Here is a 13,894-nt window from a genome sequence, read left to right on the forward strand (position 1 = left end):
CTGCCCTAGTTCGGGGGGCGCAGTCTTGTAAATGGAAGCACTGCCGGGTCTTCCTTCAGCTCCCCTATCTGCCCTCCCGATAAGCCCTGGACACCTATGGGCGGGGCCGCATTCCCTGCCTCAGAGGATCCCATTGTCCCGACAGGACAGAACTCAGCGCCCACTGAGCCAGTGCCAAATTGAGTCTTGAGGCCGATTTCCGGAGTGCTGGGATGCCCTTACACCTCTAGAACCGACAATGTGGAAGGTTCACTGTGAAAAACTGCTACCAGGGGAAGGACTCCAGCCTGAGTCTTTCCTGGGAGAAAAGGGAAGTCCAAGGACTCGACTGCCTAAACCTTCGGGATTCTGGCCCACGTTTACCCTGCCTTGGCTGCTGCTCTGGCCTAGGTAGCCGGCCTATAAGCTCCTGGAATCCCAAAGAGAAGGCAAAGTGGCCAGTGGGACAGCCTTGACCTTTGGAAGAGCAGACTGCCTGCAGGACTGGCTTTCAGCAAGGTCTGCCCCACAGAGCAGTCACCCCCAGGGCCTTTTGCCCACCCAGCCCTCTGGCACCATCTTCCTCTCTGCTCTGTGTGAACACAGCTGGCCCTTTAAGGCAGCTCTGTGGCCTCAGGCTCCCCTGGAGGCCCTCCCTGCTTGGCAACTCCTAATTAAGGTGCAGGGAGAAGTGAAAAACAAGAAGCCAGGGACAGGTCCTGCCTGGGACACTGCCCACAGAGGAGGGCTGGCTGGGCAGACTGGGAATGAGCAGCCGAGGGCAGACCAGAAGGGGTCAGTGCTCTGCCCCTCAGACTCCCAAAGAATGCTCTTAGGATGGTCACACCTTTGGACAGGAATGTGGCCCAAGGAACAACCCATCAGTGTGATGAGAGTCCAGCCTGTGCTTTCTCAATCCCTCAGGTTCTCCAGACCCCCAGTGTGGAGGATCTCAATTTCGGGGTCCACTTGAGTCCAGCCTTTCCACATTCAGGACACGAAGGCCCAGTCTGTGGGCAGCTTTAGCTCTGGATGCAGCTGAGAGTCCCAAGAGGGAAAGACTCGCTTCAGTACAGAGTGATGGCCTTTCCCTAGCAGGCCCCGCACCCCTTAGGACCTTTCCCTCAGCAGAAGTGGGGCCCACTGGTAATAGAAGGCCCCCATCTTCTTATAGCATCACCCCACAGCCTCTGGCCTGAATGAATTGTGTGGCCCCCTTTAGCAAACAAGCCTGTGCCTGAAGACCCTGCTGTGCAGGACACTGGGGGCCGTCATTCAACTTAGGCCGAAAACACCTCCATCTGTCCGTGGGGGTCTCCCTGCCAGAGTTACTCAGCAGTCTGAGTAATTACTGCCTGACAAGAAGGCGGGCACAGCGCACCCCCACCTTACACTACAGCACCCGCCTACAGTCGCCCCCACCCCCTGGCTGGACTCCAGAACAGCACCCAGCCCTCCAGAGGCCTGAAATAACTCTGCTTCTCACACTCACGCCCAGCCCCAGCCAACTTTGCCTAAGATACTGGAGATTGCAGGGCAGGGGGTCATGGGGAGGCGGCTTGGGGAGGTGGAAGGAGGTTTATCATACCCTGATGCAGGCTCATACTTCAGCACTGATCTGCTGTGAGATGCTGGGCGAGTTGCTCAACCTCTCTGACCTGGGTTTTACTGGTGGAGGGCCTCTGCAGCTCTGTCTCCTCGGAGTTCAGCTAGTGTCTGCCTGGCAGGGCTCAGACAGGATTGCTCAGTCCAGTCCTGCAGCTGGTAGAGGCTAAGAGAATGCCTTACCTGGGGTTTCTATTGCAAGATGGACCAATCTTCTTAATCTTCAGCACAAGCTCACTTTCTCACCTCCAAGCCATCTACACATTCCTTCCTGCCTGTCCTAGTCTTTCCCCTTCTCAGCCTGATGAATTCAGCCCTCAAGACCAATGGCACCTCTTCCGTGAAACCTTTTTGGACGGTCTTTCAGCCCCTTACAGAGCTAGCAGAGTCCCCTCCCACACTGCCTCTTCCTAGCACATTCTAAGATAGCTATGGGTCTTCCCCTACAGAAGCTTGCCATAAGCTTCTGAAAATCCAAGCCTATGTTGTTGTTGTTCAGTCATTAAGCCGCATCTGACTGTTTGCAACCTCATGGACTGCAGAATACCAAGCCTATGTAGTTAGCACAAACCTCGGTGTTGCTGAATGCATGTATGAGTGAATGAATGATACTGGCCTTCTTTTTGAGCTTACTAACATGGAAAGTTTAGCTCCAAGGAATCACACGACTCTCTCACTTCAGTTAGATCTCTGCTTAGATGTCACCTGCTCTGAGTGCTTTCCCTGATCCCCTCTTATCAGCTCCAGAACAAAACCTGACTTATTTTTTCTTCTTCCAAGCAAGATCTCATCTGGACTTTCCTAAATTGGTCCCTAATAATGGTAAATTTCACAAGGACAGGGACTTTGCCTTTTCCATTGACTGAATCCCGGAAGACTAAAGCTCTATACTGAGAGTCCCTCAATAAATGTGCATTTAATGGGCGACTTAGGCCACTCTTTTCCCCTGTTCAGGACCCCTCTTATCTCAGGCCAGTAGGGGGTGCCGGCCTCCACCGGGGACTGGTCTGGCCTTAACCTTCTTTAAGCTCAGCCCAACTGGTTCCCAGCTGGACCTGCTTTTTAGGCGGTGCCGCCTCCATTTTCCACGAAGCCCCGGGCTGGGTCTGTATAGACTGAGGGACAACAGAGGCCCCCCCTAAGCCGAGATAGTCTGGCTAAGCCCCACATCGGTCTTTCCCTCGCTAGGATATGCAGCTGGGCCTCCCCAATGCTTGTTGCCAGGTCTAGCCTAGCCAGGGGGCACATCACACTCGCCTCCCCCCAAAAAAGAACAGTGTCCTAGCACTTGGGATGTGATGCGGCTGGGTTTGCTGGAGCTGTCCTGGGCAAGGAGGAGCCGTCGAGCCTCTGAAGAAGAAGCGGAGTCGGCCAGTGAGGAGATGGGCAGGGGTGCGGGCTTGTAATCAAGGACTCTGGGCGGCGGTCCTCGCATCCCAGCAGGTGGGCAGAGCACAAGCTTCCAGCTGCCTGTGACCTCCATCTGCGAAGGGCGCTCGCCCGGAGGGGGTGGGGCTGCGGGTGCAAGCTTCGAGAAGCCCGCGGAGCCCGGGAGGGACTCTCGAGTGGCCCGACGACCGGCCCGGGGACTGGGGCAGGTACTTGGACGGACGCGGGCCGAGGATCGTCCCCGGGGGCGGGAGCGGCGAAAACACCTTGGGAGGCGGCGCCGCGCGGCTGAGCGCCGCTGCCCTGGGAATAGGACGGCGCTCGGCACCGCGAGCTGAGAGCACTTTCATAAATTTTGTATGGGAGGCGCTCCGTGAGCGGGGGCGGGGAGCGCAGAGAGAGAGGGAGGGAGCTAGCGAGCGGGGGAGGGAGGGAAGGAGGAGAGGTGGGGGAAGCCGGGGGGAGGAAGGGAGGCGCCCCACTCCGCCGATCGCACGGTCCTGCAAACGCGCGCCGGGCGCTTTCCCCGGAGCTCGGTGGTGCGTGCGAGCGCCCTTTTGCAGCAGCCGCGGCGGCGGCGGCGACCCGAGGGGGCGGAGAGTAGGGGGCCGCGGCCAGTGGACCAGGGGGCGGCATCCCCCCTCAAAACCGCCTGCAAAGTGCTCGAGGTTGCAGAAGCAGGCCGCCGGCTCCGCGGAGAAAGCAGCTCGCCCCGGGGGCTGCCGGGCAGAGCCGCGGTTGCCGGTGGGCGCCGGTGCCCTCGGCGTGGGGCTCGGGCTCACCATGCCCCTGTGGGGCCGGGCCGCCGGGCACCAGCGGATCCCCGGCTTGCCCCCGCCTCGACGCGCACGGATTAGCTGCAGCCGGCGCCAGACGATTTGAATCCGGACCCTGGGAGGGAGCGCGCCTAGGCCGACCTCGGAGTGGCGCCCCCGCGGCCAACATGCTTCGCAAAGGTGAGTTGGAGCCGCAGGGGCAAGTTGGAGTTGTATGCGCACGGGGCAGAGTCGCGAGCCTGGGAGCCGCCCGAGAGCCGCCCGGCGCCGGGGCTCCCGGTCTGGGAAGCAGCTCTGGGAAGGCTAGCGGGCTTCGCGGGGACTCAGCCGCAGAGGGAGTGGTGCTGGGGGAGCTCGGCCCCCGAGGGGGGCTAGTAGCGAGACTCGGGATCTGCTCCCTGAACCCAGCGGCCAGGCCTAGAGATCTGGTTCTGCGAGGTCATTTGGAGACCACAGTGAACTACCTGTGATGGAAGGGGAGCCGGCCTCCTGGGACCTTAGCTTTGCCGGTATAAAGTTTTTCACTTGCAGCCTCCATCCCCCTCGCGGACCCACGCCGCCAGCTTCCGCCGCTTAGGCGGGGCCGGGTTCGACCCGCGCTCCGGTGCAGCCGGCGGTCAGGCGCCGCGCAGCTCAGGCGCTCACTCACCGCGCGTCCCGGCTTCCCAGGTGGGGCCCGGACGCGGGCACCTTCCCTGCACCGCGCTTTGGTGGTCCCCAGGGATGGGCTCTGGGCATCCACCGGCCGAGGGTTGGTGGCTAGCGCCCGAGGTCCGGTTCCTCAAACTTTCCTTCTGCCTGGAGAGGAGGGATTGGAAGGCGGAGGCCGTGCCAGGAGCGTGCGCAGCCGGTGCCAGGCTTAACTTGAGCTGTCGCTGCCCCCTCCCCCCAACCACCACCTCACTACGACCCTCGGGCCGCCGGGCTCCTAGCAGAGCGCTGCAAAGTTGGCGCGGGCTCTGGGGAAGTCCCGCCGCGCCCCCACGTGGCTGCCGCGCGGGGAGCGGTCCCCAGGGCCCAGGGAGGGCAGGTGACCACGCCGTGAGCCCGCGGGCTCCGCCACCCGCCGCTCGGGCCTCTGCGTCTACCTCTCTCACCTCCCAGATCCGGGCGGGCTGCGGCGCCCCGCCGGGACCCCCTCGTCCCTGGCCCGGGCAGAGCAACCGGTGAGCCACCCGCGCCTGCGGCTGGCTGCCCTGGCCCTGCGGGAGCCGGCTGCGGTGGGACCTCAGGTAGCGGAGGGGCCTGATCCCTGAGCTCCGCGCTCCAGCCTTAATCCGCCCCTGTTTCCATGGCAACAGACCGAGGTGTCGTAAGCACGGAATTCTGACCTCACAGTAGGATGGGAAAGGAGAAAATGGGCAAGGGGAGGTGACGCGAGGAGGGGGAAGCGAAGCCCAGGGATGGGCGGAGAGGAGCAGATGTGGGGGTGATGGAAGAGACCCCATAAGCTGGTGGGACAGGTGCGTGAAGAAACCCCATCTGCGCTGGAAGCCCTAAAGGCTGTGTGGCGGTCCTGGCTGGCTTAGGCCAACCGATGAATCTGGGTCGCCCCACTGTGTGAATAGCTACCAACTTGTGTGTGACTTGTATCCTCCACGTGGGTCAGTGCGATGCAGGGTGGGTGAACGCTGACTGCCTTTCACTGTGGGTGGGAAGTCGCTGAGGCTGGTTGGAGACACCACTCCAAGGATACACTCCAGTTCCTTTCCCCAGCTAGAAAGGGACCATAAGTCTTTTCAGCACCCGCCATTGCTGGCCAGAGTGTGTCTGCACAGAGAAGGTGCCTTTTTTTTACAGATCTGGGCAGCCTGGACCTGGATCCTGCAAACTTGCCCCAGTGGGGAAGGCTTCCCGGGTAGTTCTGAAGGCCGCCATGTCCAGGCTGCAGGTCTGTGATGGAGATAATAGAGAGCAGCTGACATCTCATTTCCCTTTTGGTCTTTTGTCAGTTTACAGTTAAAAATGAGCCACGAAGCAGCCCACGCATTTTATTTATATGGTTGAGGTGTCCAGGGAGGCTTGAGCAGCCTCCAAGAGCCTTTTCTCCCATCCTCGCTAGCCAGAGACCCAGCTTGCGATGAACTCAGTGCATTCTGGGGCCTGCTCCCCAGCGGGAGGCTCCTTACCCTGCCCAAGAGATGGCCACTGGAGGCTTGGCAGTCACGTGTGTTTGCCACTTGGGCTATTTTTCCCTTCCTGCATAGCTTGGTTGGTGAGAGAGATTCTACCAACAAAGAGGTTTTCACCTGGATTGGCCGGAGGGAAGCAGAGCAGTGAAGTCCTTTGCTGCTCTGGGCCATTGTGTGGGCAAAGGGCTTTTATTTTGGTCCTAGTCTGGGTAAATCTCTCCCTTGGCCCCTGATCCTGGTCACCAGGATTGGTCTCTCTTGTGCATACATAACACAGGGCACTCAGATTTTCTGTGTGGATTCTAGGTATGTGCCCAGAGACAAAGATATGCCTGGGGCTGGTGGCAAGAGAGGTGGCCATTGAAGTTTCTGCTTCTCAAGTGTTCCCAAAAGCTCCTGGCAAAAATGTCATAGGATGAAAAAAAAAAAGGTCATAGGATGGATTCAGGTATTTGTCACGATTTCCCTGCCCATCAGATGCAGAAACCTACCTGGGGTCCTGGCCCTGGGGGGAGTTTCATAGTTTAATTATGACTTGGAAAAGGGTTTGAAAGATGATGAAAGAGTAGCCTTTCCTAGATCCCGGGAGGAGAGAGGACCGTGAGCCCTACATATCCTGTGGAGAAACCCCAGAGAAGGAAGAAGGTAAGAGTAGGCATTGGACCACAAGCGTCACGTCTCTGATTTCTGGTTGTCCTATGACAGTTAATATGGTGTTGTCCCTGGGCAGGACATTTTAAGAACTGGGGGTGCTACCTTGCATCTCTTAATGAACAGACTCTCCTGGCCACAGCCCCACCTCTGTGAACCTGAACAGCCTCGAGTCCTCAGTGGATCTTGCTGCTGACTGCGCTGGTAGCTGAAGGCTTCAGCAGCTGCCCTGCTGGCTTTTCCATCTCCCGGCCTAGCCTGGCAGAATCGGGGATATAAAAAGCAAACCTCTGGTCAGAGATGAGAGGCAGGCAGGGCAAGTGAGGCCCCGAGCCACTCAGCACCATCTAGGAAGGAAGAGTGGCCTGCTGGGTTTTTGCTTGGCCAGAAGTGGCCTGCTTAAGGTCAGGATCTATGGTTTTCATTTTTAGAGCTATAAAAAACAGAATGCAAATCAACAGCCTCTGGGTGAATACAGAACCTTTCCTTAAAGTTTTTGTCTTGTTAAGCAAGGAAATAGAGTGCCAAATAGGCTTTGTTAAGTGGCAGTCTAATTAATAATTTAAAATCGTGTAGCTGTCTTTCATTAGAATTTATCTGTACATCAACCACAAAATCAGTCAAACACACTCATTTATAAGTTAATGCCATCCCTGAATAATTCAGCAAGAACTAGATTAAGGCCTACAACCCAATAAGATGCATTTTGTTCTTTTGGTTTCCATAGCCAGATGGGCTGGCCTGGTGGCTGGATTGGGTCTCTTTTGTGGGAAGAAGGGAAGGTAGGAGGAAGAAGGAACCATGGGGTTGTCAGATGCTTGGTTGATTTGCATTCAGAGGTCCCCTAGGGAATCAGAGAGTCTCCATGTGTCCAGGTATAAGCAGGCTCCCCTTAGAGCGGTTAGTGTTGTGGCCCTCCTTAGCCCCAACAGTGAAGGGAAATGGAGAGCGTTCCACAGCCAGCCAAGACATTCCCCTTTCTACTAGAGGAAGTGTAGAGAGGGGAATTACAAGAGCCCTGTGTCGAGGGATGAGTTACAAGCCTTTTTAGCCCAAATCTAGGTACAGAAGTGGAGTTCCAGTCTCCCCAGCCCAAGTCTGTCCCATTCAAGGAAAGCAGCAAGCAGCCCAATGAAACCAGTCACACTAAGAGAGTTTCCTTAACTGGGAGCTTCTGGACTGCTTTTCCCCTCAAAGTTCCTGGTCCTTACACCAGCAAAGAGAAGCCAGGATGAGGAATTTTGAGGAAGCACCAGGTCACCTCAACAGAGAGAAGAGGCAGAGTGGCTAAATAAAGTCGTTGAATGCATTTCTCACCAGTAGCCAGAATAAAACCAAGGAAAGAAATGCAGCGCTCCCCATTTGTGAGCTAAGATGATGTAGAAAATGTGTTTTGGTTCTGCCCCTGTAATGCCAGCACGAGGCCAACTCCTCACCACAGTTTCCAGGTCTAGTTGCTGCAGAGGAACTGTTCAGGACCCAAACTCCCAGCGTGGACGCACTGACTCCTCTACTGCAGGAACGAAACTGAGTTTCTGGTCTCGGACTCAGGCTGCTAAGCTCGACCCCCACCGCCCCGGAGGGTACGGTGGCTCTGTTTTAGGAGACCAGGTGGATAACCAGAGCAGACAGTGGACTTGACACGGGGAGAGGTTCTTAGCCAAGTCTGAAGCGAGGAAGTCTCATTAGGAAATGGAAAAGACAGGGGAGGCTGGTAGGAATGTTTGCCCCCTGACCTGTGACAGAGTTGACAGCAGATGGGATCTAGGAGGGAGGCTTGTGGGGGGTGGTGGTGAGTCCAACTCCAAGCTTTGAAGTCAGGGCCTGAGAAAGGACAGAGCAGAAGTTCACTCTCTGGAGATGAGAAGGAGGGGGCAGGCCTGCTGAAGGATGTCAAGAACGGATCTGTTTGGTACCATCTGCAGCGAAGTAGTGGTTAAGGTTAAAGCAGAGAGGAGATGACAGGGAGGGAACAGATGGCCGAGGAAGCAAAATAGCTGGCAAACAGGAACAGAGCCTCCAGGGACAGCAGAAGGCAGGACCTCCATGCAGAATGCCGGAAGCGGCCCTTTCCTCGGGGTGCACTGGCCAGGCCACCTGGGTGGAAGTGAGTCTGACAGAGGAGTGATGCAGGCACCCCAGGGTGAGGGCTTCCTTGAGGCTTGGGAGAAGACCTCACAAGTGCTTAGTCGCTCAGTCATGTCCAACTCTGTGGCTCCATGGGCTGTAGCCCACCAGGCTCCTCTGTCCATGGGATTCTCTGGGCAAGAACACTAGAGCAGGTTGCCACTTCCTATTCAAGGGGATCTTCCCTGACCCAGGGGTCAAACCCATGTCTCTTGCATCTCCTGCATTGGCAGGCAAATTCTTTACCGCTAGTGCCGCCTGGGAAGCCCAAGAGAACACCTAGGAAGACGTCAACCCCAAGGCGAAGGGGGGGTCTAGAAGCAGGGATCTCCTTGGATGCCGTTGAGCTGGGGCGAAAAGGTACAGTCGACTTGGGGTCCATCACTGGAGCAAGGGGAGGCCACTGTGGTCCGAACACACCTGGCCAAGCCTGCTGGGAGGAGGCATGGATGCAAGCAGGGAATGGGCAGCAGAGAATGGACTGTTCTTCCTCACCTGCCTTGAATCCGATCCCACCGGTCCCTGTCCACATGCTGACAACAGTGGCTTGTAATTAGTGACGGGCCAAGCTAAGTGGACTCCATGCCTAGCCTCAGGCGGTCTCCACAACCACCCTTCGAGATCAGTCTGTGCTCGTCCCTGCCATACAGATAAGGAAACTGAGGCGCAGACCAAATGAACTCCCTGACTCCGGCTCACCCAGCTGGCACACTGAGTCAGGATGCCACCCCAGGTCTGTTTTCCACCGCGCTCTTTGCCTCGCTCTCTTAACCTCTCAGCTCCACTGCCTCACACGCCCATGTGCCTTGATTTATGTGACATTTGTTTTGCGAGGTGCCGGGCACTGCTGAATCTGAATCACTCGAGTCTCATTACAGAGTTCCCTGGTAGTTCCCGTGCACTCTTCTTCTGGTGTTCCTCCAGGAACGTCTCTGGTTGGGACTTGGGGCTCCTGAGACCCCAAACCCCTCTCTCAGTTGCCCTCCTCTGCCCTGTCCCCCCACCCTTCTCTCCCCTACTGCTTCCTGCGCTGCTGTCTTCATTGCAGACAGAGATCAGACAATGAAGCGATCCTGTCCTCTGTCAGGCCCTTCAGGAAGGCGGGGCCCTGGCTTATCAGGGGGCTGGGCACTCTGCATATGTTGCTCTCCAAGGCTCCCCTTCCAGGCTGTCCTGGTGGGGCGGCTAACACAGCCACACCCCAGACTGGTTGGTGACTGGGGAGCAATAGCCCCAGGAGGTGGCACTTGGCAGGCTGGATGAGGGGCGGGGGTCCCTCCACCTGGCCTTCCTCCTCTGGAGAGTTCCCATGGCCCAGCCCTGGCAGTAACCGCAGGTCCTCCACACAGGGTTTCTCCTGCCCAGTTCCAGCCACGGATGTGTACCCGAGAGACCCATTCTTCCTGCAGTTTGGAAAAGAAAAGAGAAGGCGGAGAGTCTAGTGGATCTCATCTTGGGTGCAGAAGAGCACATTCCCACCTCTCAAGGAGGAGCGCCCCTCTCCTCGGTGGGGGCGGGACGGGGTGTCAGAGCTAACAGATTCAGCAGGGTGCTTTGGAACCTGTGATTACGCTCTAATCAGCCAGTGAAGCTGGGATCCAAACCTGCAAATGTCCCCTGCTAGGTGATTCAGAAGAGGTGCTGTTGGAGGCCTCCAGGCCCACCCAGCAAGAGAGTTGGCACAGTGCTGTGTGTGTGTGTCTGTGCGCAGAACCACACCTGGCGAGCGTGCAACAGGTTCCAGGAGTGCTTGCCAGAGGCCCCCGGTGGCAGAGCTGAACTTCCCGGGTGCCTAGGTTGGCATTCCCTCCACCGGGACCACCAGCAGCACGAGCGGCTGGTGAGCCACTCAGTGGGGGCCCCCTGGGAGTGGGCGGGTGGGCCAGCACTGTGCGTGCCACATGTCGGGAACAGAGCTCCAGTGGGTACGTGGCTCACCCACCCACGCAGGGGGGTGGGCACGACTCGTCATCATACGTCTGCCAAGGGACACAGGACCGCAGCCCTCGGAGATGAGGCCTCCTGGTAGCTAGCTCCCTGGGCTGATTCCACAGGGCAGTGGCTCCGTGGTCGGGGTGGATTTGCAGGAAATGGAGCAAAAAATTCTTCCCCAAGTCAGGAGGAAAGCAGAGTTCCCAACTCTCAGCCCACAGAGGTGGCATGAGAGTTGCTACTGCCTCTGAAATTGTTGGAAGCAGGGTTCGCCATCTCTCTCTCCAGGCACCTGAGCCAATGCATGCATCATGAAGGGGGCTTTTATGCAGAGATTCATGAGCCCCTAGGGGGAAAATTGGCATTCTTCTTACGATGATTTATTTATAGGGCGATTGGATGATGGGGATATGGAGGCTAAGGTGCCTCCATTAGTGAGAAGCGCACAAGGCAGGAAGCCTTGCTCTGCCTTTGACATTTCATGAGGCGACTCCTACCAGGGAGCTGCTTTTTCTTTTAGAAGGTTTTACCTTTAATGTTCTATTCATGGCCTTGTCTGAGCAGGCTGGGAGGAGGAAGGAGCAAGCGGTGCGGGGGGCTTTGGGGGAGACAGGCCAGGATCGGTCACTCAGTGGCCAACGTGGGGTGGCCGGGGCAGGCTGGGCACGGGGCGAGGGCTGTGGTCACGGACTGGCAGCCCGCCGGCCAGCACACCGGCCACCTCCGCGGCCTGTGCTGCAGGCAGCCGGCCACACAGTGTTTACTCTGCTGTCTGTCTCTGTCTTCCCTGGCCGCCCGGCTCCACCGGCAGCAGCAGCCTTTCACAATCCTGGCTCTGGCCTGGCCAAGGCCCTTTTCTTGCTGTGGACTCTGGGGCTGTGGACAGGATCCCAAAACTTGGAGCCCCGGGCCTGGATTTGCTTCCGTCTCTGTGACTGACTCACTAGGACCCTGGACGCTGGGCCTCAGTTTCCCCATGTGTCATGTAACTAGATTAACGGTTTGGCAAATGTTTTGGCAGTAGGAGAGTTTCTTCAAATGATGTCCAGTGTCAGAGCCCAGAATACAAAGCAGATAGCTCAGGTGGCTCTGGTCACACCTGGCCCAAGGGGCCTCCTCCTCTGGCCTTACAGCAGTAGCCCTGGAAGCTCCTCCAGTTTGGGGGCTGGGGAGTCCCCTGTGGTCCCCCACTAGCAAGCAGTGCAGGCAGGAAGGCCACTGGCTGTGTCGTGTGCTGTGTGCTGACCCAGAGGACACCACTGCCCACAAGCCTGGGTTGGAGCTCACTCTCGTGCAGCGGGACTTGGACTCCTTGTGACCACTTAGCTCGCTGGGAGAAGCTGTCTACACTTGGAGTCCGCTTGCCCTTACCTACCGCTCACCCCTCAAAGAGAAGAGATTCAGCAGTCACTCCACTGCCGCCCCTCTGGCCTGACACTGACCCTACTGGACATTTTTCTCATCTCGCCTGACCTGGTGACCCTTGACTATGTTGGCCATAGTTTCCCTAGACTTCCCCGATGGCGGCTCCCCTGGTCTTTCTCCTGCTTCTGTGGCTGCTGCTTCTCAGCCTTCCTTGCCAGCTTCACTACCACCTGCCATCCTTCCAGTGTGGTGCCTCCTGGGGGCATTGCCCTGGGCCTGTCTTATCGGGGTGTCAGCTCAGCCCTGGGGATGTCAGCTTGTCTACAGCTGCAGGATCCATTTACTGACCGCTTCCCCTCCACGTCTTATCGAGAGCCAAGATGTTCCTTCTGACCTCCAGGGCCATCCATCCAGCTGACCCCCCACCCCCAGATGTCTCCACTGCAGCCGCACAGGCCCCTCAAACCTGGTGTGTGTGAAACGATGCTCCTACTTCAACCCTGAGCTCTGAGCACCCTTACTTCTTCCCATTTCTCCCATTTCAGCATCTACACCACCATCCTGGCAGGTACCATCAGTCAGAGAACTGGACCCACGGATGAGCCCCTCACCTCAGCCCACCACTCCCCACAAGTCCATCGGGCAGTGATGCCCCTTCTCCCTCAGCATCCTTTGCACCTCCCTTCCCTGCTTCCACCCTAGCCTTTGCCACCATCCTCTCCTGGACCACACCAGCAGCCCCCCTGCATCTACTCCTGCCTTCACCCCATCCAGCCTTCACATGGTGGTCAGAGTCTACAGTGCCACAGGATCTTGTCCTTCCCTTGTTTAAAAACCTTCAGTGATTCCTTGTCTTTCAGGGGCTAGTCTAGACATCCCAGCTTGGCGGTCAATCCTCTTCTCTTGTCCCACCTACAGCCCCACTAAGCGCTCCTCTCCCCACTCTCCACTTTGAACTCTGAGGTCCAGGTCTAATCACCTTCTTTCAATCCCCCAATGGAATTGTTCTCTCTCTGTCTCATCTCTAAAGATTTGCAAAGCACCCCCTGCTTCCCAGAACACTCTCTGCTTCCTTCTTTCCCTTCACACTCATCCTTCAGAATTCAGCTTACATGTCACTTAGGCTCGGAAAACTTACCCGGGCTAGGGGAGTGGTCCTTGTTGTCCCACTGTTCCCTGTACCCCCGGTCACAGTACTCAGTCTATTTTATTGCAATTACCTGTATGTCATAAGCCTTCCCCACTGGATGGCAAGTTCCATGAGGAAACAGCTTCCTCTTTACCCGCCTCCCCAGCCCCTCCAGATCTGTTCTCCACTCTTCTCCACGTGCTGTCTGTCCGGGAGTTTGTTCTGTTGAAATTTAGCCATGAGCTTCCAGCCGAGTTCAACCGATAGGTGGGTCACAATGGACTCTCTGTGTCCCTCCATCCCAGGTCGGCCAAAGTTTCTCCCAGAAGTACAGCCTGAGACAAGGGTTCAGGTGCAAGTCTCTATTTGGGAAGGATCCTAGGGAACACTAGGAGAGGAGCGTGGAAGTGAGACAGGGAAGGGAAGAAGCCAGTGGCAGCTATGCTGCCTGAGCTCTGAGCACTCTTACCCTTCCCCATCTCTCCCGTTTCAGCATCTGCACCACCATCCTTGCAGGCACCATCAGTTAGAGAACTGGACCCACAGATGAGCCCCTCACCTCACCCCACCTCTCCCAGAACTCAGACGCACTGGGGAATTTCAGATACAGTCTAGAACATGCACCTCAAAGTTATTTCACCCCAAGGGGAGGGAGCTGGGTGTTTATACACAACTCCAGTCCCTCACTGGGTAAGTGTTGTTCCCCTGAAGGGAGCAAAGACAGTTTCTGTGCTAGAGAAGGCCCTCAGGCAAAGGAATGCAGGTTCTGGCAGTTGGATGTCAGTCTGGTTTGTGCTGAACCAGTGAAA

General features: G+C 57.2%; 1 protein-coding gene and 1 long non-coding RNA gene across 2 annotated transcripts in view; both read left to right on the forward strand.

The window, feature by feature from the left end:
- Window positions 1-3,411: 3,411 nt before the first annotated feature.
- Window positions 3,412-13,894, forward strand: part of RTN4RL1 (reticulon 4 receptor like 1) — a 74,860-nt gene continuing 64,377 nt past the window's right edge. Inside the window, exon 1 of the mRNA XM_006079755.4 lies at window positions 3,412-3,929. Coding sequence (XP_006079817.2) covers window positions 3,917-3,929 — 13 coding nt within the window. The 5' untranslated portion in view covers window positions 3,412-3,916. The remainder of the gene's footprint in view (window positions 3,930-13,894) is intronic.
- LOC112583762 lies at window positions 3,954-8,816 on the forward strand. Its single transcript, XR_003107963.3, has 4 exons — window positions 3,954-5,212; window positions 6,188-6,329; window positions 6,461-6,526; window positions 7,595-8,816. It is a non-coding gene; the product is annotated as an uncharacterized LOC112583762 (long non-coding RNA).

The sequence above is a fragment of the Bubalus bubalis genome, chromosome 3, assembly GCF_019923935.1.
Source record: "Bubalus bubalis isolate 160015118507 breed Murrah chromosome 3, NDDB_SH_1, whole genome shotgun sequence".
NCBI classification, from domain to species: domain Eukaryota; kingdom Metazoa; phylum Chordata; class Mammalia; order Artiodactyla; family Bovidae; genus Bubalus; species Bubalus bubalis.